The 26,692-nt window shown below is 33.4% G+C and overlaps 1 protein-coding gene across 1 annotated transcript; it reads left to right on the top strand.

Moving 5' to 3' along the window:
• The first annotated feature begins 244 nt into the window (after positions 1-244).
• On the top strand, positions 245-25,460 carry LOC138333583 (dopamine beta-hydroxylase-like). Its single transcript, XM_069282046.1, has 10 exons — positions 245-265; positions 1,484-1,723; positions 5,095-5,224; positions 6,296-6,394; positions 9,276-9,455; positions 19,181-19,356; positions 19,471-19,714; positions 21,199-21,295; positions 21,627-21,916; positions 22,398-25,460. Exons 1-10 carry the CDS (start codon positions 263-265, stop codon positions 22,727-22,729), a joined length of 1,791 nt encoding a protein of 596 aa, XP_069138147.1. The 5' UTR covers positions 245-262; the 3' UTR covers positions 22,730-25,460.
• Positions 25,461-26,692: the final 1,232 nt, after the last annotated feature.

The following is a 26,692-nucleotide window of genomic DNA, read 5'->3' as shown; positions in this document are numbered from 1 at the left end:
ACCTTTGTAAACCATATTTTGTATACAACGTTGTAATTTAATATTGCGTTAAAATTATAAAAAATATAGAATACGTATTGTCAATTTGAAAAATGGTTGTATTGATTGTCTATGCATTATTGTTGTTCTCAAAGCGGCTGAATATCGGCAATCATTTGCCAAAACAGACATATCGCCAGAGTACAGTCAGTGTACGGAAGTGTAGTATGGATTCGGGGACCGTTCAGGACGTTCTCTTTTAATCTATTATACTTCAACAATAATGGTACAATTTATGTAAACGTTATAGATATTAACCTTTTTTATAATAACTGTTAAATCTTTCATTCTATTTTTGTACTGCATTGCGTATGTTCCGAAAATTGACTTAAACATTCGTTGTACTGTATATATAAATATCGTACATGTATATAGTCAAAATCGGTTTATTTGTAGTGACGGCTTTATTTCATTGTGCCAAAATCAAGTCAGATATATATTTGCAATTGTTACATTTTAAGATATACATTTGCAGTAACTACGCTTCATTTGGAAAATGATCTTTCTTTTCGTAAAGATAAGATAAGATAGATAGTTTTGATATACGTTCAGTTCACGCTTCTATTCATGTAGTAGTAAATAAAACGAATACAAATTCAAAAGAATATCGTCTATACTTTAAAAGTTAACCTCTAGCTTCCTATATTACAAGAAAAGTTATAGTCTGTATTTGAAAATTACGGGATGTTTTTTTTGGAAACCGATCGATTTCTTGTCTCCATATGCATAATTCATACATGAATGATTTTTATAGTACACGGAACGTGTTAATGGATTTATTGAGTAGATTCAATTATTCATAACAAAGAGAACACAAGCACAGCCATGGAATGTTATTTTGTTAACCTAATGACCACTGAATTATACTGACTACAGCTAACTATATGGTTTTGGCGCTTTTTGCCCCAAATACGTCAAATCCAAAATTGTTTTTTAGTGATTAAATTTCAAATATCGAGTACATCCCTGAATCAATAGATATTTTGATTGTGTATTAATGCAGCTGCAGTTGATATGGTAACCATCTTAAACATGCATAAATCATACAAAATGTGAAAATGTTGTCCATTGTAGGCATGTTTTAATCTAGAAAACATAGAACGCATCTTTGAAGTTTATATTTCTCCTTACGATGCATCTGAGGTGCCTCTCAATAAATATTTGCAATAGGTTTGTTCAAAATTTTGTTATATTGTTTCTTAGACAAGAACAATACAGGATGGTTTGTGATAATGACAACATTTTAAAATTCGCTTAATTGATGTATCTTTCATATGATTACGATGGCAACTAAAAACTTTTATCACATCAGGGATGTACTGAATATTTAAATGACAGCAATTTAATTTTTTAACACCTAATTTAAAACTCGATGGCTTTGGGTAGGGGGAGGGGAAGGGCCAAAACCATTTACAGAGATATTTCTTAATGTTTGACATTGCAGACACGTCGTTTCTGTACCCAAATGAACACAATGAGATTTGTGTTGTTCTCGGTGGTGTTGGTCAGTATCACCCCTTGGCAGACTTATGGATATTCATCTTTTCAAACACGAATCCCTAACGGGGATAGAGTTCCTGATCCCTGTAATGGCACTGCAGTTTGGCAGGGAGTGGGACACGAGGCCATGGGTGGAGGAGGACCTAGGAACCCATTTGGAGTAGACTTCAACAACAATGGCAAGGTATTTGAATAATTTTGAATATTCCATTCATATCTAGTAATTTATTAATAACTACTTATAATTAATTAATATATGGTAACAATGTATCAAAAAATAACAATGAAAATACATGTTTGATGTGTATGTTAGCATTGCAAAAAATAATGAATAAGCAAATAAATAAAATAGGAAATATTGATACATTGTATTCTTTTTAGCAATTGCAAGTTACATTAATTTATCAATGTTCAAAGATTCTTCTACTATAAGTCGCAATACAAAATTGTAGATATTAAATCATAATTGTGTATAAGTTTATTGATATAATCTTACATGGGATTATAAAATGGACAAGGATATCTCAACCCTAGTGAAAGACTACGACTACTTAACTTGAGCCTTGACTAGTGTTGACGGTCAAAATCTCTGTCCAAGTCCCTGTCCCCTTGACATACCCATGTAAGATTCTTTTTCTACTATACTTTAACGAAAAGTTATCAATAAGTGCACACCTTTCACAATACAAACATAATTTTCCCTCTGAGGATTTTGGGGCCACGGTGGCCGAGTGGTTAAGATGTCCCGACATATTACCACAAACCCTTCACCTCTGGGATGCGGGTTCGAAATCCCACGTGGTGCAGTTGCCAGGTACTGACCGCTGGCCGGTGGTTTTCCCCGGGAACTCCGGCTTTGCTCCACCAACAAACCTGGCACGTCCTTACATGACCCTGGCTGTTAATAGAACGTGAAACTAAACAAACAAATCTGAGGATTTTATTTCATTTCATGTTACATCCAGTGCAAAAAAGGAAGTTGATCGAAATCTGAAATATAGTAAGTAATATTGATACATAGATGTTTAACTTGTTTTTATAAGCGGGCCTGACGTATTTGAGAGCTTGCCAAACATATTTCGAAACACCTAGACACGTGATATAATAGCCCATGTACAAAAACTATGTCATATTATACGCACTCCTTTAAACGGCAAACATGTTGAAACAAGCCATATAAATGATGTGAATGCAGAATAATTAACGGAACTCGATACCAATGAGAATCCATAACAAAAGTTTTAACACACATTTCGAATTTCTAAAGCTTAAGTCATTTGTTATACCCAGTCACTGTTCGTATTACGAATTTTTTTTTATAATTATCTTTTTATTCATGATTTTCATTCAGTACAATTAAATATACAAATACACTCAATAGACTCTCAAACACATACATACTTTCTTAAAAAAATACACTCATATATTTAACACATGCATACAGTATACATTCACATACATACAAATACGAAGCTTAAATTTCTAGTACATACGTAGAAAAAAAATATACGAATTAGGAGTTTGGAGATGAGGAGAAAAATTATATTGTACTGAATATTAAGGAAAGGAGTCAAAGACAGGATTAGAAGAAAAAAGAAAGAGTGATAGAGTTATAAAGAAAGAAAAAGGAAAATGAAAAGAAAGAAAAAAAAGTTAAAAGAGTCTAGGTAGGATGGAGACGGAGGAACAATTATAACTGTATAAAAAATATTTAAAAAAAAAAAAAAATGCAATTTCAGCTTTGTGCAGGGAAAGGGGAAGGGGAATAAAATGAAATAAAAAATAAATAAATAATAAATATGGATTTAAAAAGTTTAATAAAGTAAATGTGTGACCAAGTGCAATTATAACTTGATTAGTTTTTCCCATTTTCTCCATTCATTTTCAAATTTAAGTTTTACTTTTTCATCTTTGCTATTTGAAATATATTTTTGAATTGTATAATGGTCTTTAATTGTGTTGATAAGAGTGTTGATGCTTAATGAGTTGTGTAAACATCTCATTCTGTAAATGTATTGCTTTATAATTATGATAATTTCATTGTCCACTCTATTACTATGGAGATAATTTTCATGCAAGAGTCCAAAAAGAAAGGATTTTTTATTAACAGAAAAGGGAATTAAGACAGCTTGTAATAATGTGTCGTATTATGAAATATGCTAGGCATACTCTTATTTAGTTTACAGGTTACTGCATCAAAATTACGCGTATATTCAATTGTATTTGTACTTATATATGTTATTTATCTTTTAAAGATATTATTTCTAGTTGTTTACTAGGTGTCTAATTGACATTTTGTTATGCATGTAATATAAAACTGATGACGAAATACTAAATTAAGTATCCGAAACGGCTTTTAATGTTTACATTTTAACTGCAAAAAACGTTTGATAAATGTATGGAGTTCCAAACTATATGAGTTTACCTCTAATCGTACGATTTTTATCACTTCCTGATAACAACATATTATACATCACAGGTAAATTTTCATAACGCGGGTCGTCTTATGTTTCCCAGCGTCGTCATAAATGACGCGTTGTAATTAGTTGACTATCATTATACAACGCGGCAAAACAGCGAAATGCACCTTCCTGTAAACAGATATACACAGGGAACCTTGCATTTGTTTGGTGTTTTAAACTTCCTAAGCTACAAATATATATGTTCTGAACTTTTTATGTTATAAAATAATAAATTTTATTTATTAATTGTATTATGTGAATGCATTATAGATACACAGCAATAGATATATTGGCACTCCCCAAACAGTTTGAAGACTGAATAAGCATAAAGAATAATTTGTTTTCTTTGTTTTATAGTCAATCCGACTTTTTGATTGGTCAATATTTTTTCATGCCTCAGAGGTCATAAAGAAAAAATCCGAGAATGGCACTGTTATTCATGTCAGAAATTGATAACTTTAAATTATTATATTTCTAATAGATTTATTTAAGCATTGATGTCACTATTTTTTCAATATCATCTGGTTAAGTGATAAATGTCAATTTTTTGCGCGTAGCCAAAATAATCTTTTAGGCCCAATGAAATTCAAAAGTAGTGACCTTAAATGACGTTTACCTAATCCAATCAAAACAAATGACGCAAGCAGAGATGTTTACTAAAACCACTTTTATAAAGGTTGTAGGAGTTTATCATACCATGGAGGGAAAACAATTCATTTAACATCCAAATAAAGATCACAGTTTCTCTGAAATCAAGGAGATTTAATTGTACATACACGTATTGCAATATCACATTTCTGTAAAGTGATTTCTATCTTAACATAAATACGACATTAAAAGCTGAAATGTTACAGTTCATATATGCTGTGTTGCAGCTAATGTTTATAAGACATCGTTCATATTTGTTTGTTCATTTGAATAATTTCCAAAAACAATATTCAATAGGCATAGATAACATTATTTTCCTTTCACAGAAGGACTTGCACACAAATTTCAATATTTAATTAAATTGTTCTAATCTTGCACACAAACTTTCACCGCTTTCACAGTAGTTACAGAAATATCTATATAAATGTCTTCATTGTAACATCAGGCGTGGAACCCCAACCTCTGTCGGATGGACTCTGATGATGATGGGATGTCTAATGGAGAAGAGCTTGGTGATCCAGACTGTGTGTGGACTCCGGGGTCGACTCCAACTACGGCTCCAACCGGTCATCCGGGTAGGCTTGCATGATACATTGATAATCTACTTGTGTCAAAAGCTTCTCAATAAGTTTTAAATACCAGGGCCCGGTCGTTCAAACGGCGTTTAGCCCAATCACTTGATTAGTGAAATTTTCTACAAAATCTGTGATTGATATATACATCTTCTCTAAAATGAAGATGTAGACATCTTCTCTAAAATGAAGATGTAGATAGAAAATAGAAGATGTAGATAGACAATAGTATACTGCAGGATTTCATAAAATTTTGTTGAGTTTGTTTGTCAAGAAAATGGTTGTTTTATGTTGACTTGAAAGTTATCGTAAAATTGTGTTTACCCAAATAAGCTTTTGTACAATTTCAGGGCCCTAATGACAGAAATTGTCTATTAGCCCAGGTTGATCTCCCAGTGAAATTTTTTTAATGAAAGCAGATATTTCGAAAAATATATAATATAAGCAATATTCAGAAATTTCTTCTGTGCATATACACAAGTATTGAATCAATGAACCATATACAGCTAAATCACATATAGGTAAAATGGATTTGATCATTGCACTACTACGCATCGATATGCAATGAGGAATATCTTGAAACGTATGTCATACCAGCCATAATTAACGTATCAAAAACTCCATTACATTTAATTTATATACCGTTGTTATTTGATATCCTGGAAATGTTTATTTATACCTGTTTAGGCCCGGTTTTTTTTGATCATTATTTTTAAGAGTTGTCTTTCCTTAGTTAGATCAGTATGACACCTCATTCCGAATTCAATTATAAGGACTTGAATACATTTGTATTGTATGGAAATGAAACATGTACATCTGCGTGTAATCTCGCAATAAATCGCTTCTCGGTTAAGTAAGAGTACTCTAAGTTGTTATGTTATATCTCCATACCATTAAAACTATTTTCTAGTCATTTATTATCATCTTTCAATGTTAGTACAGTTCATTCTACAAATCACACAGTTTATATTTATATAAAGTAACACTTTAAACAACATAAGTTCTATAAGATTTTTCTCTTTATCAAACAGTTGAACGTCAAAACGTGATTGTGTTTTTCCCTTTGCGTTCTAGGTCTGTGCGAGCCATGGAGTGATCCGCGATGTTTAGAAAAGAATACATTTCATACCTGTCAGACGCCCGACCTTGTATGTGATGCCATCAATAGCCCAGGTAAAGTCAAACGTTGTCCAGGAGAATTAGAAAGGATTTTAGATTACCAGTTTTGTATCCCATTAGTCATTGGCATCATTGTTGATTTAAGATTGAAAAGGAGATGATGTAAACAATTTTTTAAAACTGCTGTATAGTCATTATTCATTATTAGTACAGTCAAACCTCGATGTATCGAAGTTCAAGGGACCGTCAGAAAAACTTCGATACATCGAGACTTCGAATTATTCGTGGTTGAAATTAGACCGATGTTTTTTTTCACCATGACCAACTGTGGTAGTTGTGTACATGTCGTCTCCGTTCCGTAAACTTTATAATCATAGTATTTACCACAAGCAAAACAAAATAAAAACAAAGTATGCAATTAATCATACGTATATTATAAACAAGACTTACGTGTACTAGGCCTAACCCATGTACATGATGTACAAGTGTTCGTTGGGTGACTATCTAAGAGATGGTTAATATTACGGAATGAATATAAAAACGAAAACACGTTGTAAAAACGAAACTAAAAAGGAGGAACCGAAAGTGCTACAACACCTACAAAATACTTCGATTTAGAATGATCGATTTGCTCAAGTATTTATGCCAAAGTTGTGCAATGTAACAGTTTTGAGTAGGAGTTATTACTAATAATGTGGCTCGCTATTTACCGTTCCGTAAATTCTACAAACCGCTACCAATGCCGGAGGCGAACATCAAAAACGACTAACTGTATCTTTGCCGTACTAATGATTTAATAACGTAGCTTGTAAAAACAAAGCACCGGGTATCGGCCTGATTAGTGATATTTAATTATCTTGATGATATCAAGCTAGCAACACAAGCTGTCATAATCCCTATTGTCCGGCGAAGGGCCGTCGCGAGACAGCTAGGTGTGACAGCATGCCGCGGGGTATCGGCGAACACCTGATCTGTACAGGTAAATTTTTATTCGAATCATCGAGTGTCAGTTACCTATGATTCTATAACAAATGGTCCATGAAAAAAGTTCGATACATCGAGAACTTCGATTCATAAAACTTCGATTCATACATGGGTTAGTTAGTAATGTTATATAGTGAAGAAATTCGGGACCAGACAAAAAGTTCGATACAGCGAGAAATTCGATTCATCGAAGTTCGAATCATCGAGGTTTGACTGTATCTATTAGTATCACAGAACACTTTATGTTAATGCCATTGTTTCAATATAAAAAAATTGAAGTCTTTATCACTTTTGAAACTTTTCCAATCGTGGCCATTTATCCATATATATGGAGATTACATGGTTAGTATCTTACAATACAAGGTTTTATTTTGGTGATATACTTAGGTAAGCCGAGATGACGAGGCTCTGCCGATTCATCTTGGCTTTCCGTATCGAGCACCAAAATAAGACTTGTATTGTAAGATCCTAACCGTGTATTATGTTAATCATGCAATCATTATGACATTCAAAACGAAAGTAAATTGCCAGTTATTTACTTGGTCTCGCTCGAAGCGAGACGCTTCTTTGATGCGCAGGAAAAGATTCATTCACTAAACCGAATGAGAGTTTACTCATTTTTTCTGCCGTGGGAAATATATAAGCGCATTCGCAAACAGTACTAGTATTTTTTATTCAGTGTGTAATATCCCTGAAACAATGTAAAAATACTGAAAAGAAAAGAACAATAATTACCCATCAGCACATACCTTTATCATGAGCCAAGACAAAGACGACACCGCAATACGAGATTTTCAATATCGTAAAAATGACGTCATTCCGGTGAATGTGACGTCACTTTTTAGCGGGACTGAATGACGTTTCATTCACCGTAAGGTTAAAGTTCGGGGTCAAGTTAGGAAATGTTCCGTCAGATGTAGAACACATTCACGTGATCGTATTGACGGATAAAGCATTTCGTAATGACGGATAAGGTTATCCGGCAGTAGTTATCCGTCAGTATGTGGGGCAGTTGCAGGATAAACCTCAATATTAGTTTAAACCGTATTTTATTTCAATCTATAATCAAAATGAATAATAAATAATACAAGCTACAAAGTACAAAGTACAGGGAGTCCCATGAATCATGTTACATCTGAGCAATGAAAAAGATATTTGCAATTGGATCATGAAGACATACAATTTAAACTTTTGTCGAATGCCATAACGAACACAGTAACGTTAAAATGACGTCACCACTTTAAAAATTGACACGTCAAAAGAACCTTAATCAGGAAATTGCGAAAAAATCTATTATGCTTTAGTCTCGGTTATCATAATTCCCCAATGCTTCCGTTTACAGTAAATATAACCGTGTCTGTGGTAGCCTTACCAGAATGAAATAATGTAATCAGCAACGCCAAAAGACATTGACCAGTTCACCAATTGATTTCTAAAAAATAAGTTTTAAGTCATCGATATTTTCTTTAATTTTAAATGCATGTTTTTAATCGAACTAATGTTCTTTTTGTTCTTGATTTAACACAACATTTTCAAAGTGTAATATAATTTACGGGAGACACTTTATCATAGTACAAACAGACAGGAAATTATTTAGTCTTGCTTGTAACAATCATTTTGATTGGCTTAAACTTATGTTGATAGATTAAATTGAATAAAAAGGAACAAATTGAATAGCCTGTTTGGTGGTATAGAGCTATAACACAAACATGTGCTCTCGAAGAAGTGATGTTGATGATGTTATGAAGAGTTTTTGTATTTGCGTTTAAACATATTTTTATTGTCATAAACTATTGACAACAGCGATTTTATGATGTTTTCCCAACTTAATGACGCCCTCTCTCTTTTTGATAATGAGATCACACTGTGGCATATTTGTTTTATCTGCATAGTGTAAAAACCATGTCAAGTTAGTTCCTAATATTCAGTAGCGAATATATTTGAATTGCAGACGTTTTGGACATAGCTGTGAGATACCCTTCAACACAGGTTCCTGCAGAAGAAACAACCTACATGTGTATGAATTTCGCTTTACCCGCCGATCGGGATTATCACGTGATCGCCGACAAAGGTTTAATTGATAACGCATTCGTCATGCACCACCTCCTTATCTACGCATGCTCACCTGAAGGTTAGTAGTCGTAATGATGTATATGCTGAATATTCATCATTGAACTGTATGTATTATGAGGTATTGGTTCATGAAACGTACCATATTTCTTTAATTATATGATGCCGAGTAACAGTGATATTTTTGTCTCAGCATACGTATTCACATCCTTGATAATCGGAGGGTTACTATCACTGTCGATATATTCACCCCTGGACTATGTCATTGTAGAAAGAGAGGTTCAGTGCCAGGCAGGAAATGAACAGGTATTGTTTGGTCCTTAGATATAAATTAAATTAAAAAATAATACCATACACTTTGGTCGACTGTGTGGCTTTGATGTTAAGCGTCACGATCTCTATATTTTAAAGGAAAGCTCTGCAGGTTGTGCTTGCCCAGATTTTATTGCCTGAATTATTTTTCAGTTTAACTATTATTACATAGTCCGGAAGTGGATATGACGCCAGTAAAAGTAACCCTAGGGTATCAATGATGACTTATTCATAACTTATTTAAAAAAAAAATTAAACAATATGTGATAATGTTTCGAAAAAAATGGGAATCATCATTCGCATAGAGTTAAAACAAAACGAACATTTCTGTTAAAGATTTTGTACAAAACAAAAATAAACACAATAACATATCTATATCATTGTTTATGGTATCATTTGAAGTAAAATATTATTGTGAACAAATCTAAAATACAAAAATATCGGCAATGAAAACTTTAAAACCCTTATTATGCAGTCGAAAAAGCATCATTTTATTTGAAGAACTTTTTTACTTAGTTAACTTAAACATCCTCAATGCTTTGAGTGTATAATTTTATGTGTTTGATATTACTCTTTTCAGTTGAACTTAGTGAATTTAGGTTAAAACATAGACAGCTTTCAGAGTCTCATCTAGTGAACCTGAATATTGAGTTAGAATCTGCTGCTGATTTAAATCAAAAATCTTTTTGGTCAATGATTAAATCTCGACGTAGTGACTCGTGTGGTAATTCGGGGGCAGAAATGAAATTTGCAAACATTATTGTAAGAGATCCACCTAGCCTTGCCCTGCACTGGGGAGATTATTTCTCAAAAATGTATACAGAATCTTCTAATGTAAATTATAATGGTTCTTTTAAAGAGGAAATTGAAAACTCATTTAAATGTTTTATGGAAAATGAATCCCGTAATAACACTTCGTTCATTGATTTTACTTTTGACGAAGTAAAAAATATTTGTGTTAATCTCCCTCGTGGAAAAGCTGCAGGTGTTGACTTAATTGTTTACGAACATCTTATTTTTGCAGATGACTGTATTTTCCAGTGTCTATGTAATCTTTTTAATGCTTTTAAAAAATTACTTTTTGTTCCAATGGACCTCAAAAGAGGTATTATTTGTACACTCTATAAAGGTCATAATAAGCCAAAATCTGATCCTAACAGTTATCGAGCAATTTCCCTATTACCTGTTATTTTAAAAGTATATGAAAAGCTGATTCTAAATAGACTAGTGAGTGAAAACGTATTTCACGTTAACCCTTTACAAAATGGGTTTCAGAAAAATGTCAGTAGCACTATGACGTCATATCTTGTACATGAATCAGCTGTTTACTGTGGTGAAAACAATAGTAAATTGTTTTCTTGTTTTTTGGATGCTGCCAAAGCCTTCGATTGCGTTTGGCATAAGGGTCTGTTTGTCAAACTTATAGCCCTTGGTTTTAATCGTGATTTTATTAATGTCATTGTCTCATTATATAATGATATGTACAGTGCAGTTCTTTATCAAGGTTTTATTTCAAAATGGTTTCCTATATGTCAGGGAACACGACAAGGGAGTATTCTCTCTCCTTGGCTTTATTCTGTGTACATTAATGATTTGTGTTAAATGAATTATGTTCTTCTAAGTCTTCTTTTTTCATTCAAGACGTTAACGTCACTTGTCCTACTCAAGCAGACGATATAGTTCTTCTTTCACTATCTAAACGTGATCTTGACAATTTAATGTATACTTGTTATATATATAGTTGTAATTGGAGATTTGAATATAATGCTTCAAAATCTATTGTTATTGTTTTTAATGAAAAAAGAAGTGCTTTTGTCAATACGAAAACGTAAGTGGTTTCTTGGACCAAAAGAGGTAGTAGAGTCCTCTAATACTACACATGTTGGTATTTACGTGGACAAGTTTCGTCCTGGTCGTCCAGAAATGGACGAAATTGTGCATAAGTTGCGTGGACAAACCTTTGCGCTTATGCAGTGCAACTTGCTTGGCACAGGGATTAACCCCCTAACAAATTTAAAACTTTATAAGTCTATTGTTCTTTCTAGAGCTTTATTTGGTTGTGAGCTCTGGTTTGCACTTTCTTTAACCGATTTGCGGCGACTAGAGACTACCCATCATCTATGTACCAAACTTATACAGAATTTTCCAATACGTACTAGATCAGATATTGCATTGGGAATGTTAGGTATAGTATCTCTATCTGTATATATTGAACAATGTAAGTTAAGATTTTTTGCTGCTCTGTGTAATGTCAAGTCTGTATGTACTGCGAAGCAGTTGTTTTTGTTACGTCTATACCACATGTATTTAGGTATATATAAGTCGAAAACAGGTTTTATTTTCGACGTATGGAATATTTTTCATAAATACAACTTGCAGTCGTTTGTTTATGATTACTTAGAGTCAACCTGGATTCCAAGCAAACGTACATGGAAATATATTGTTAAAAATGTCTTACTTCTTGAGGAAAGTAATCAATGGAAACAGCGTCTGACATTAAACCCTGAATTGCGCAGGTTCAGAAATATTCACATGGAATTTTCTCCATCGATTTTGTGGTCAATTTCCAAAGTTTCTCCATCTTTTTATGGTATCTGTAAACGCGTCTCCAAATTATGGATTACTCCCCCTGATTGTGAGTTACACTGTGCCAAATGCAATTTATGTGTGTCTGACGCTGTTGCCCATTGTACTTTAGATTGTAGAAATATAGATATAGTCGCAATTAGAGATACGTTTTTTACAAAAGTTGTGAATATATATCCCGTTCGTGTATATGTTCTATTAGACCAAGCGGACAGGGAAGAACAAATACATATTATTCTTGGCCGCCCAAATGAGAACATTATTCTAGCTCTCGGTGATGATAATACCGTATATTCATTCGTTCAAGATTGTTTGTGTTTCGCAGATAAAGTGTCTGCATTGACCTTTCAGTAATTAAATGCTCTATATACCATTCGCTGTATAGTGTAGCTATTTGATGTCTTTTCTCATAACTGTATTTGTAAGTTTATACTTACTTTTCAATTAGTGGCAATACAGTAGACTCAATTCAACATGTTTGTTGATAGTCAAAGTTAAACTGATGCTTTCCTGTGCATTCATATAGATTACAATTAATGATACTTTTTCTATTCTATTTCCTTTTTTACTTTTTTGCCTTGTGTTCTCCCTTTCCTTAATGCTATCTCACCTTTTTTTGTTTTGTTATTACCTTGCACCTTTTTTTGTTTGTATTCTTATATGTTCATGTAACTCTTCGTTTACGGAGGAATAAAGATATGAATGAATGAATGAAAACAACGAAATGCACCTTCCTGTAAACAGATATACACAGGGAACCTTGCATTTGTTTGGTGTTTTAAAACTTCCTAAGCTACAAATATATATGTTCTGAATCTTTATGTTATAAAACAATAAATTTTATTTATTGATTGTATTATGTGAATGGATTATAGATACACAGCAATAGATATATTGGCACTCCCCAAACAGTTTGAAGACTGAATAAGCATAAAGAATAATTTGTTTTCTTTGTTTTATAGTCAATCCGACTTTTTGATTGGTCAATATTTTTTCATGCCTCAGAGGTCATAAAGAAAAAATCCGAGAATGGCACTTTTATTCATGTCAGAAATTGATAACTTTAAATTATTATATTTCTAATAGATTTATTTAAGCATTGATGTCACTATTTTTTTCAATATCATCTGGTTAAGTGATAAATGTCAATTTTTTGCGCGTAGCCAAAATAATCTTTTAGGCCCAATGAAATTCAAAAGTAGTGACCTTAAATGACGTTTACCTAATCCAATCAAAACAAATGACGCAAGCAGAGATGTTTACTAAAACCACTTTTATAAAGGTTGTAGGAGTTTATCATACCATGGAGGGAAAACAATTCATTTAACATCCAAATAAAGATCGCAGTTTCTCTGAAATCAAGGAGATTTAATTATACATACACGTATTGCAATATCACATTTCTGTAAAGTGATTTCTATCTTAACATAAATACGGCATTAAAAGCAGGAATTTTACAGTTCATATATTCTGTGTTGCAGCTAATGTTTATAAGGCATCGTTCATATTTGTTTGTTCATTTGAATAATTTCCAAAAACAATATTCAATAGGCATAGATAACATTATTTTCCTTTCACAGAAGGACTTGCACACAAATTTCAATATATAATGAAATTGTTCTAATCTTGCACACAAACTGTCACCACTTTCACAGTAGTTACAGAAATATCTATATAAATGTCTTCATTGTAACATCAGGCGTGGAACCCCAACCTCTGTCGGATGGACTCTGATGATGATGGGATGTCTAATGGAGAAGAGCTTGGTGATCCAGACTGTGTGTGGACTCCGGGGTCGACTCCAACTACGGCTCCAACCGGTCATCCGGGTAGGCTTGCATGATACATTGATAATCTACTTGTGTCAAAAGCTTCTCAATAAGTTTTAAATACCAGGGCCCGGTCGTTCAAACAGCGTTTAGCCTAATCACTTGATTAGCGAAATTTTCTATAAAATCTGTGATTAATATATACATCTTCTCTAAAATGAAGATGTAGACATCTTCTCTAAAATGAAGATGTAGATAGATAATAGTATACTGCAGGATTTCATAAAATTTTGTTGAGTTTGTTTGTCAAGAAAATGGTTGTTTTATGTTGACTTGAAAGTTATCGTAAAATTGTGTTTACCCAAATAAGCTTTTGTACAATTTCAGGGCCCTAATGACAGAAATTGTCTATTAGCCCAGGTTGATCTCCCAGTGAAATTTTTTTAATGAAAGCAGATATTTCGAAAAATATATAATATAAGCAATATTCAGAAATTTCTTAAGTGCATATACACAAGTATTGAATCCATGAACCATATACAGCTAAATCACATATAGGTAAAATGGATTTGATCATTGCACTACTACGCATCGATATTCAATGAGGAATATCTTGAAACGTATGTCATACCAGCCATAATTAACGTATCAAAAACCCCATTACATTTGATTTATATACCGTTGTTATTTGATATCCTGGAAATGTTTATTTATACCTGTTTAGGCCCGGTTTTTTGTTGATTATTATTTTTAAGAGTTGTCTTTCCTTAGTTAGATCAGTATGACACCTCATTCCGAATTCAATTATAAGGACTTGAATACATTTGTATTGTATGGAAATGAAACATGTACATCTGCGTGTAATCTCGTAATAAATCGCTTCTCGGTTAAGTAAGAGTACTCTAAGTTGTTATGTTATATCTCCATACCATTAAAACTATTTTCTAGTCATTTATTATCATCTTTCAATGTTAGTACAGTTCATTCTACAAATCACACAGTTTATATTTATATAAAGTAACACTTTAAACAACATAAGTTCTATAAGATTTTTCTCTTTATCAAACAGTTGAACGTCAAAACGTGATTGTGTTTTTCCCTTTGCGTTCTAGGTCTGTGCGAGCCATGGAGTGATCCGCGATGTTTAGAAAAGAATACATTTCATACCTGTCAGACGCCCGACCTTGTATGTGATGCCATCAATAGCCCAGGTAAAGTCAAACGTTGTCCAGGAGAATTAGAAAGGATTTTAGATTACCAGTTTTGTATCCCATTAGTCATTGGCATCATTGTTGATTTAAGATTGAAAAGGAGATGATGTAAACAATTTTTTAAAACTGCTGTATAGTCATTATTCATTATTAGTACAGTCAAACCTCGATGTATCGAAGTTCAAGGGACCGTCAGAAAAACTTCGATACATCGAGACTTCGAATTATTCGTGGTTGAAATTAGACCGATGTTTTTTTTTTCACCATGACCAACTGTGGTAGTTGTGTACATGTCGTCTCCGTTCCGTAAACTTTATAATCATAGTATTTACCACAAGCAAAACAAAATAAAAACAAAGTATGCAATTAATCATACGTATATTATAAACAAGACTTACGTGTACTAGGCCTAACCCATGTACATGATGTACAAGTGTTCGTTGGGTGACTATCTAAGAGATGGTTAATATTACGGAATGAATATAAAAACGAAAACACGTTGTAAAAACGAAACTAAAAAGGAGGAACCGAAAGTGCTACAACACCTACAAAATACTTCGATTTAGAATGATCGATTTGCTCAAGTATTTATGCCAAAGTTGTGCAATGTAACAGTTTTGAGTAGGAGTTATTACTAATAATGTGGCTCGCTATTTACCGTTCCGTAAATTCTACAAAACCGCTACCAATGCCGGAGGCGAACATCAAAAACGACTAACTGTATCTTTGCCGTACTAATGATTTAATAACGTAGCTTGTAAAAACAAAGCACCGGGTATCGGCCTGATTAGTGATATTAATTATCTTGATGATATCAAGCTAGCAACACAAGCTGTCATAATCCCTATTGTCCGGCGAAGGGCCGTCGCGAGACAGCTAGGTGTGACAGCATGCCGCGGGGTATCGGCGAACACCTGATCTGTACAGGTAAATTTTTATTCGAATCATCGAGTGTCAGTTACCTATGATTCTATAACAAATGGTCCATGAAAAAAGTTCGATACATCGAGAACTTCGATTCATAAAACTTCGATTCATACATGGGTTAGTTAGTAATGTTATATAGTGAAGAAATTCGGGACCAGACAAAAAGTTCGATACAGCGAGAAATTCGATTCATCGAAGTTCGAATCATCGAGGTTTGACTGTATCTATTAGTATCACAGAACACTTTATGTTAATGCCATTGTTTCATTATAAAAAAAAATAAAAGTCTTTATCACTTTTGAAACTTTTCCAATAGTTGCCATTTATCCATATATATGGAGATTACATGGTTTGTATCTTACAATACAAGGTTTATTTTGGTGATATACTTAGGTAAGCCGAGATGACGAGGCTCTGCCGAGTCATCTTGGCTTTCCGTATCGAGCACCAAAATAAGACTTGTATTGTAAGATACTAACCGTGTATTATGTTTATCATGCAATCATTATGACATTCAAAACGAAAGTAAATTGCCAGTTATTTACTTGGTCTCGCTCGAAGCGAGACGCTTCTTTGATGCGCAGGAAAAGATTCATTCACTAAACCGAATGAGAGTTTACTCATTTTTTCTGCCGTGGGAAATATATAAGCGCATTCGCAAACAGTACTAGTATTTTTATTCAGTGTGTAATATCCCTAAAACAATGTAAAAATACTGGAAAAAAAATTGAAAAAAAAAGAACAATAATTACCCATCAGCACATACCTTTATCATGAGCCAAGACAAAGACGACACCGCAATACGAGATTTTCAATATCGTAAAAATGACGTCATTCCGGTGAATGTGACGTCACTTTTTAGCGGGACTGAATGACGTTTCATTCACCGTAAGGTTAAAGTTCGGGGTCAAGTTAGGAAATGTTCCGTCAGATGTAGAACACATTCACGTGATCGTATTGACGGATAAAGCATTTCGTAATGACGGATAAGGTTATCCGGCAGTAGTTATCCGTCAGTATGTGGGGCAGTTGCAGGATAAACCTCAATATTAGTTTAAACCGTATTTTATTTCAATCTATAATCAAAATGAATAATAAATAATACAAGATACAAAGTACAAAGTACAGGGAGTCCCATGAATCATGTTACATCTGAGCAATGAAAAAGATATTTGCAATTGGATCATGAAGACATACAATTTAAACTTTTGTCGAATGCCATAACGAACACAGTAACGTTAAAATGACGTCACCACTTTAAAAATTGACACGTCAAAAGAACCTTAATCAGGAAATTGCGAAAAAATCTATTATGCTTTAGTCTCGGTTATCATAATTCCCCAATGCTTCCGTTTACAGTAAATATAACCGTGTCTGTGGTAGCATTACCAGAATGAAATAATGTAATCAGCAACGCCAAAAGACATTGACCAGTTCACCAATTGATTTCTAAAAAATAAGTTTTAAGTCATCGATATTTTCTTTAATTTTAAATGCATGTTTTTAATCGAACTAATGTTCTTTTTGTTCTTGATTTAACACAACATTTTCAAAGTGTAATATAATTTACGGGAGACACTTCATCATAGTACAAACAGACAGGTAATTATTTAGTCTTGCTTGTAACAATCATTTTGATTGGCTTAAACTTATGTTGATAGATTAAATTGAATAAGAAGGAACAAATTGAATAGCCTGTTTGATGGTATAGAGCTATAACACTAACAAGTGCTCTCGAAGAAGTGATGTTGATGATGTTATGAAGAGTTTTTGTATTTGCGTTTAAACATATTTTTATTGTCATAAACTATTGACAACAGCGATTTTATGATGTTTTTCCAACTTAATGACGCCCTCTCTCTTTTTGATAATGAGATCACACTGTGGCATATTTGTTTTATCTGCATAGTGTAAAAACCATGTCAAGTTAGTTCCTAATATTCAGTAGCGAATATATTTGAATTGCAGACGTTTTGGACATAGCTGTGAGATACCCTTCAACACAGGTTCCTGCAGAAGAAACAACCTACATGTGTATGAATTTCGCTTTACCCGCCGATCGGGATTATCACGTGATCGCCGACAAAGGTTTAATTGATAACGCATTCGTCATGCACCACCTCCTTATCTACGCATGCTCACCTGAAGGTTAGTAGTCGTAATGATGTATATGCTGAATATTCATCATTGAACTGTATGTATTATGAGGTATTGGTTCATGAAACGTACCATATTTCTTTAATTATATGATGCCGAGTAACAGTGATATTTTTGTCTCAGCATACGTATTCACATCCTTGATAACCGGAGGGTTACTATCACTGTCGATATATTCACCCCTGGACTATGTCATTGTAGAAAGAGAGGTTCAGTGCCAGGCAGGAAATGAACAGGTATTGTTTGGTCCTTAGATATAAATTAAATTAAAAAATAATACCATACACTTTGGTCGACTGTGTGGCTTTGATGTTGCGCGCGTCACGATCTCTATATTTTAAAGGAAGGCTCTGCAGGTTGTGCTTGCCCAGATTTTATTGCCTGAATTATTTTTCAGTTTAACTATTATTACATAGTCCGGAAGTGGATATGACGCCAGTAAAAGTAACCCTAGGGTATCAATGATGACTTATTCATAACTTATTTTAAAAAAAAATTAAACAATATGTGATAATGTTTCGAAAAAAATGGGAATCATCATTCGCATAGAGTTAAAACAAAACGAACATTTCTGTTAAAGATTTTGTACAAAACAAAAATAAACACAATAACATATCTATATCATTGTTTATGGTATCATTTGAAGTAAAATATTATTGTGAACAAATCTAAAATACAAAAATATCGGCAATGAAAACTTTAAAACCCTTATTATGCAGTCGAAAAAGCATCATTTTATTTGAAGAACTTTTTTACTTAGTTAACTTAAACATCCTCAATGCTTTGAGTGTATAATTTTATGTGTTTGATATTGCTCTTTTCAGTTGAACTTAGTGAATTAGCCAACCCATTGATGACGCCTTACCGCTGTGGAATGGCTGGGGAAGAGAAGTGTCAGGAAATCATCTCAATGTGGAGCGTTGGTATACCTGGGTTTTGTCACAACGAAAACGCTGGATTCAGAATCGGACCTAATGGGTACAGATACGCCACAATGCAGGTAATCATTATGTTTATAAGTGACCAATTATGTTGTAAAACTCGACGTCCGTCTATTCGCTTATATTGTGATCAACAAAGAAATCAAAATTATATACATGTATAATTTCTTCAGATACATTGGAACAACCCTTCAAAACGAAGTGATTATATGGATAGTTCTGGAATGGTCCTTTACTACACTCCGGTGTTACGTCAGCACAATCTTGGAAATCTGATGATTGGCGAAAATCAATTCCAAATCCCTCCTGGTGAAGATAGATATGTCATTGATTCAGAATGTAGCAGTTTGTGTTCAACGCGGTACATGAACGGCTCTGTCAATATCATCAGTGGTCTGAATCACATGCATTACATGGGTAAGTATACAAACTCTCAACTAAGGTTAAATATAATAAGACTTTTCAGACTGGATGTATCTGGATATGAAGGATAATGATTTTCTACACTATATAGCTAGGGATCGCAAAACGTTGTTATCATCCCTAGGGTAGAATATCCCTTTCCTTTGATTTCATATTATATTATTAAAGAGTATTTTACTCCCATATCTCGACGTTACATTAAAATTTTACAATTATGATATGCCCGCCATTTTGACAAATAAGTTAGAAGAAAACCACAGCTGGAAATAGTTATAATACTTGAAAATTGCGGGATATTTTAATGCAAATCACGTTTTTGCAACTTTTATAGTAAAACCGACATAGTTTCTGGAAAAAATATAATTTAATTCACCGCGAAAATAGTAATTTTGTTGACGCAGTGACGTCATGTGGTTGTATTGCTTGGGTAAAACATCTTCAGCCTCAGCCGACATGAATATATTGCATGAGATTAGCCATTATCACACTAGTAGGTATGAGAGTAACAGCATGTATATTTGTATCTTTGATTGGCTTAAAATTAAACTACCTTTCCTGAGCAAAACGTGTTTTTTATAAAAATATAAAAAAAACATATAACACCATAAAATACATATCAATGGCCTAAGATGAAGTTACAATTCCAATCACATAAAAGATATCCTGCCTAAGATATGAAAACAGAGGAAAGTCATTTCGTTATAGTTATCCACTAACACGCAGTATTTAGGACAACAGCGGGAAACATAAGACGACTCGTGTTATGAAAAATAACATATTATTTATTTTAATCAAATCGTTCAGAAGATGATGATAAATGTAGTATTGATAAGATACTAACTTTTGCTACTCTACAAAATTATTCTCGTTTTTACATTCCCATTTTAAAAATTAAAAGCCGTTTCGGAAAGGTACCTGGCCTTTAAATCAGCATAAGAAGCTCAGTTCTTTTAAATCAATGCAACAAAACCTCGTAATTCCATCCGGTGTATGACTTAGTGTAACAGTACACTCGAACTCTGTGATATACCAACGGTTTTACTGACTGAGCCAAAGAAAAGCACTCTTTCAGCTGAGTAATGTGTTCTTTGTTCCACTATATACAGTACATGCCACAGCGTCCTGTGCTGTTTACACTAGCATTTTTCACATGGTGCTGCCATCGATCAAGTTTTCTTTAGAATACATTTTTGCTAAGTGAAAAGACACCAATTATGAGTCTGGGGTTTTACATTAAACCATATAGGCCATGGGCTAGGAGGGTTCCCCAAAACCTCCGAACTAATATTTTTCTTAACCCTTATGACCCACTGATATGTGATCAGTGGGTCATAAGGGTTAAGAAAAATTTTGGTTCGGAGGTTTGGGGGTTGCATGTGGGACCCTTCTTGCCCATGGCCTTATACCCTTTTAAAATATATGGCTTACATTCAATTTTATCAGATAAAGATAGCATTTTTCTACTGAATATTTTACAGGTAGACAGATGACAACCTACCTTACACCTGCCGGCGGCCAAAGACAACCCATCATGCATGACGAACATTTCAGTTACGACAACCCTGTCATCCATACGTAAGTGGCTTTTTATTTCGAAGAATATAAAAATATACTTACGTTACTTTTTAAAGTAACCGTCAATAATGTTGACAGGTATTTAAATAGCCTTTGTGATCTTGTGGTTCTTGGCTCGCAATATATAATTAGATATTGCTACCATTTACGGCTTAAGGTAGCTCCATACTTTTGGGAAAGCCCATGTATTTTTTTTCTAGCAGTGTTTATTTTCTTGCATTTTCAGGATTAGACAACAACTGGTTTTGAGAGGGGGCATACATTTTCCTTTATTTGCTTTTTACATCCAATGCATTCACATTGATATGCTATTATAATGACTCTTTTGCAGCTTCAATTCTCCATTGGTATATAGCCCAGGTGACGTGTTGAGTACGAAATGTACCTTTAAGTCATCACATAAAAATCTAACAACGGAGAGTGGAGAGGCGACTTCCGAGGAAATGTGCTTCGCATTTGTGTTTTACTACCCAAAAGAATCAATTCAATCTCGCCAATGTACTACAATGTTTGGGCTACAGACCTGTTCCTTGTATCATCCTACGGATATCATTGACGGGTGCCAAGTCAGGTCTTTCACCGAAAACACGACAATGTTTCTTCAAATATTTGGCGAGGTAGGTTGTGCCGTATACGACATCAAAAATATTAACCTTCTCCGCTCACTTTAGTTGAGGGCATGAGTGATATCAGTTTATTGTTCTGTTTAATATGTAATTGTATCACCCATTTTGATATTATTAAGCTCGCTAATGTACTTCTCCGCGAGGACTATAACATCAGCAAGTTTTTCAGAAAATTGTAGGTAAGAGTATTATAGATTTTCTTGGAAAATGAAAAATATTCTGCACTTTTTTATATATATCCAAAATGTTCTTGTTAAGGCATTACATCTTTTTTACATTTAAAATTATTTGGCCTAGACATATAAAAGAAGGAAACGATTCTTTTATATTTGTTTAACCAAGCTTTGATTTACAATTTTTAAGTATGTTATGAAAGATGATAATACACTCTCCCCTTCGAATACATCTCCTCTTTGATTTGAATACTTGATTTTTATCATTTAACACATCAGTCCTAGATTAAAAATATAACTTAGCTCACTTTCCTGCATTTCGGCTTCATCGACGATGTCGAAAATTCATTTGTCGTAAAGAATGCAAAGCGTATGTCAAAGAAATTAGGCTCCATCCATGTATGATGAACAAAGTGGGAGACTACGTTGAACGTTTACTCGGTTTCTACGTCGAAGCAGAGCAAATGGCGCTCTACCACTCGTGTGATGCTGAGATAAGACTTGAGGCAATCGAACCTTGTACCTGTACAAATCAAACTCCGCAAGAATGTGGCAACGACATCTCAATGGCCGCTTCTCACCAGGTGTCGCTTTATCTACTACTGGTTGCCATGGCTACATTCTACGCAAAGTGATAATCAACGAAATCACTGTTTTATTATGGTTTTGTATATACATTATTGGTTATCTACGGAAATCTTAGCGTTTACCAACAAACTTGCATTGCATACAAAAAAATCCATTCAGAAGATTATATGAATTCACGATTACCAGTCATATCGCATGATCGCGAATTTATGTATTCATGACGCGAAAACATTGTGTATGCGAAAATGAAATGGTTTACAGTATATACTAATTTCTACCACAATAGTCAGTGTTATTCAACTCTCAGGGTATCAAATAAACGATGCAGCTGTTGATTAACAATTTGATTATACCACACGTGGTATAAACTCTGTACGCATTCTGATTGGCAAACACGGTGAACTTTGACCGTACTACGTCTTTCTGAGTGTTGTGTCATCATTTGTCAACGTCATCAATAATCGAGTGACGTCATGGTATGCTGTTATCGCCGCTTGACGCCAAAACTGCTGTTTGATAGCGTACTTATCCTCGTCGTATTTCTATCGGCTAAAAGCGGATATAATTGTGGTAGAAACGGGTCACACGACTCGTGGTTGTTGGATATGGAATTTATATCCAACAACCATTCGTTGTGTAACCTCTATATATAAAGTACTTGTATCTTCAATCATGGTTTACTCATTTAAGCATTGAAGTCACTATTTTTTAATTTCATCGGGGTATAAATTTTGTTTGCAAACAGTGTGAATCCGCGTAGCGGATTCTCACAAAAGTTTGCAAACAAAATTTATTTCATACCCCGATGAAATTAAAAAATAGTTACTTCAATGCTTATAATTAATTTTTCAGGCTACGTTATAAAACGAAATACGTTTACACATACGATTCCATTGATTTTTTTCCAATGGATTATTTTTTTTTCCAAATCAATACGCAACGTCAATGTTTCTATTGTGACGTCACGATAACGTTGGGTTTCCGCGCCATTCTCGGATATTTTTTTTCGTTGAATGAAAAAAATGAATAGGCCAATCAGAAAGCCAGAAACAAAGAGAAAATTAATTATTATGATTTAAATACATCTACCACTCACGATTTAATGTATCTTCCTTTGCCTCTTGGCCCTTTTTAATGTTTTAAAGGTATCCTACAGTTTCTCTTTCTTAGTGCTAAAAATGCACCTTGGTTTTGTTAAATTGGTTCGGAGGCAAATTTCAATGATAACTGCAATAGGTCTTTTTGATATTTGACTGTGTCCTGAAAGGAGTGTTGCGAATGTACACGGGTATAGCATACCATTTGTGCAATTATCAAAGTTCACTTGAATAAATATAGACATCCTGCAATCCATTACGCTAGGCAAAGATTTCATAAAAAGTCTATTGAGGTAAAAAATGAACAATGAATAAACGGTCACATATTTTAATCAACAACTCTAAAGATATGGGTATCAATGGACGCAACAACATCAAAATAGTTTCTCATGCACACGGGTTTTTTTTGTTGGTTTTTTTACTTCAGTCCTTTATGTCCTTTATACGGAGGTGTCCTTTTATAGCAGGTTTGATTGTATATAAATAAAAAAATTATGTTGATAAATACAGAAGTGCTATTTTTATTTTGTCTAAATTGACATTACGAAAACCACGGAAAACATATGTAAGCAGTCTTAATTCAGTACATTATATGAATTATTTGAACATATACTTACTGCAATTTATTACTCCAATCAATGTTGTGCGTGTATACATGGAGAATATGTTGTACTATTTTTATTGTTTTAATTTCATCAGACACAATCAACAAAGTTTTGACTCTGAAAAAAATAAAACTCTTCCTAACATACCAATAAACCTCAAATTGATTTGAAGTTGTAAAAAAGGTGTTTAAAATATATATAATGTTTTAATTAAAAATGAAGTTATACCTACTGCTCAAAATAAATGGAATCAAAATTTTGAAATTGATCGGGATGGATGGGAAAATATTTATAAACAACCTTTTTATTAATACTACTAGCTCCAAGCTTCAATGGTAACAATTCCGAATAAATCACAGAATACTAACTACAAAAACATTTCTTCTAAGAATTGGTAAATCAAACAACAATCTATGTACATTTTGTAAAACACATCCAGAAACAATTACTCATATATTTGGGACTGTGAAAATGTATCAAATTTGATTGAACAATTAAGAATTAAGAATTTTTATAATAACTAATAATTTAAGTCTTAGATTTGAAAAACAGGATTTTATCTTCGGCAGACAAGATAGTACAAATACTAATTTCCATATTGAACATTTGATACTGCTTCTAGTAAAACAATACATTTACAACTGTAATTGTCTAGAAAAAGAACTCAATTTAAACAGTCTAAAAAAATCATATTAAATTTGAACTAAAAGCTCACAGGATTATAATATCCAACAGTAATTTAAAGCGGAAACCACAAGCACTTGCAGAATTATAAAATTGGTTAAATGTATAAACAGTTATATTTTAAAAATTATTAAAAGATCTGTGACCTAGGTTTACTTCCCCCTCTCTTTTTTATGTATTTTTGTCCTGTCTTTGATGTATTTTTTTATCAAGAGTTGTCTCCCCTAGTTCACTTTCTCACTACATCTGTAGGAAGGGAAATAACTCTTGATAGATCTTTTTATGTGAATGACAGTATGTATGTATTTGTTACGTTAATAAGTTACTTGTAAATATATGTATGTACATACGTTCAAATATTCAATTTCAAATAAATCTACAAATGTAACTTCTATTGAACTTGTCTTCCATGTATCTTCTGTATATGTTGTGATGTGTATATTTTTTGAAAAAAAAATGAATAAAAAATAAATTAAAAAAAGAAAAACAAATATTGTTGTAACATCATAATGTAAAAGTAGTATTTCCTAATACTGAAATAAATTTAGCTTTTGTTTTTTTTTGTCAATAGATTCAAAATATGAAAGTATTAATAAATGACACAAATACTCCGCAAACAAATCAATCATGTCTTACTAAATCTTCAGATACCGAGATCTTCAGATATGTGCAAACGTTATTATTATGTTAGTAATAATTTTTTAGCAATAATATAATTTTCATCTAGCGCAGTCGTAACCATTTGTATGTTAATTAACGACCTACATAAAACAGCAACTATCCTCAAATATTCCAGGGGTTACTATCAATGTCGTGATATCCACCCCTGGACTAAATCATCAAAATGTAAGGTATAGTGAGTGACAAAAGATGAGAAACTATTAGATACACTGATCCTTTGCGTTAAATAACTTAACTCGTTTCTTTGGTTAACCGTGATGCTGTGATGCCTTGAAGTAAAACGTCGCTGTATCTGTATTATCCAGATAAAGCTTATGTAGGCCTATGATTGGTCAGATTTTTAGTCCACCATCATCAAATGGTGTGTTATTAAAATCGCCTTTCGTCCGTGGTCCGTTATCCGTCCGTCCCTCCGTCCCTCCGTCCGTTCGTTAACAATTCTTGTTATCGCTTAATTTTAACTATCAAAATCCAAGTTTGTTATTGCTATTTCTCAGATAGTACTTAAGGGATATATTACAAATTTCATACCTAGGCTCCCATAGGGCCTTTTTTGTGCCCTATTATCTTTTTGGAGAGATCGGTCAACAAGATGGCTGCCAGGCATCAATCTTTGATTTTTATAGTTAAAGTTTGTTATCGCTAAATCTCAGAAAGTACTGAAGAGATCTGTCCTAAATTTCATATGTAGGTTCTCCTAAAGCCCTAGTTGTGCATATTGCGTTTTGGGATCGATTGATGAAAAAGATTGCCGCCAGGCAGCCATCTTTGATTTTGATAGGTGAAGTTTGTTACAACTATTTCTCAGAAAGTACTGAAGCGATCTATCTCAAATTTTACATGTAGTATCTTTGAAAAAAGTTTGAAAAGCAGAGAAAAGCTCCCTCTTTACATTGTCAGACATAGATCATTCTTTGGTGGGCGCCAAGAGCCCTCTGGGATC

Source organism: Argopecten irradians, chromosome 10 (assembly GCF_041381155.1).
Source record: "Argopecten irradians isolate NY chromosome 10, Ai_NY, whole genome shotgun sequence".
NCBI lineage: Eukaryota > Metazoa > Mollusca > Bivalvia > Pectinida > Pectinidae > Argopecten > Argopecten irradians.
Note: the sequence above shows the minus strand (reverse complement) of the source record. Positions and strands in the feature narration are given on the sequence as shown.

What these genes read in the sequence shown, in the direction of transcription:
- LOC138333583 (XM_069282046.1), top strand. An exon ending in GGCTCCAACCGGTCATCCGG is followed by an intron (nt 5,225 to 6,295) that starts GTAGGCTTGCAT and finishes TTTGCGTTCTAG; the next exon opens with GTCTGTGCGAGCCATGGAGT. An exon ending in ACAGATACGCCACAATGCAG is followed by an intron (nt 19,357 to 19,470) that starts GTAATCATTATG and finishes TAATTTCTTCAG; the next exon opens with ATACATTGGAACAACCCTTC.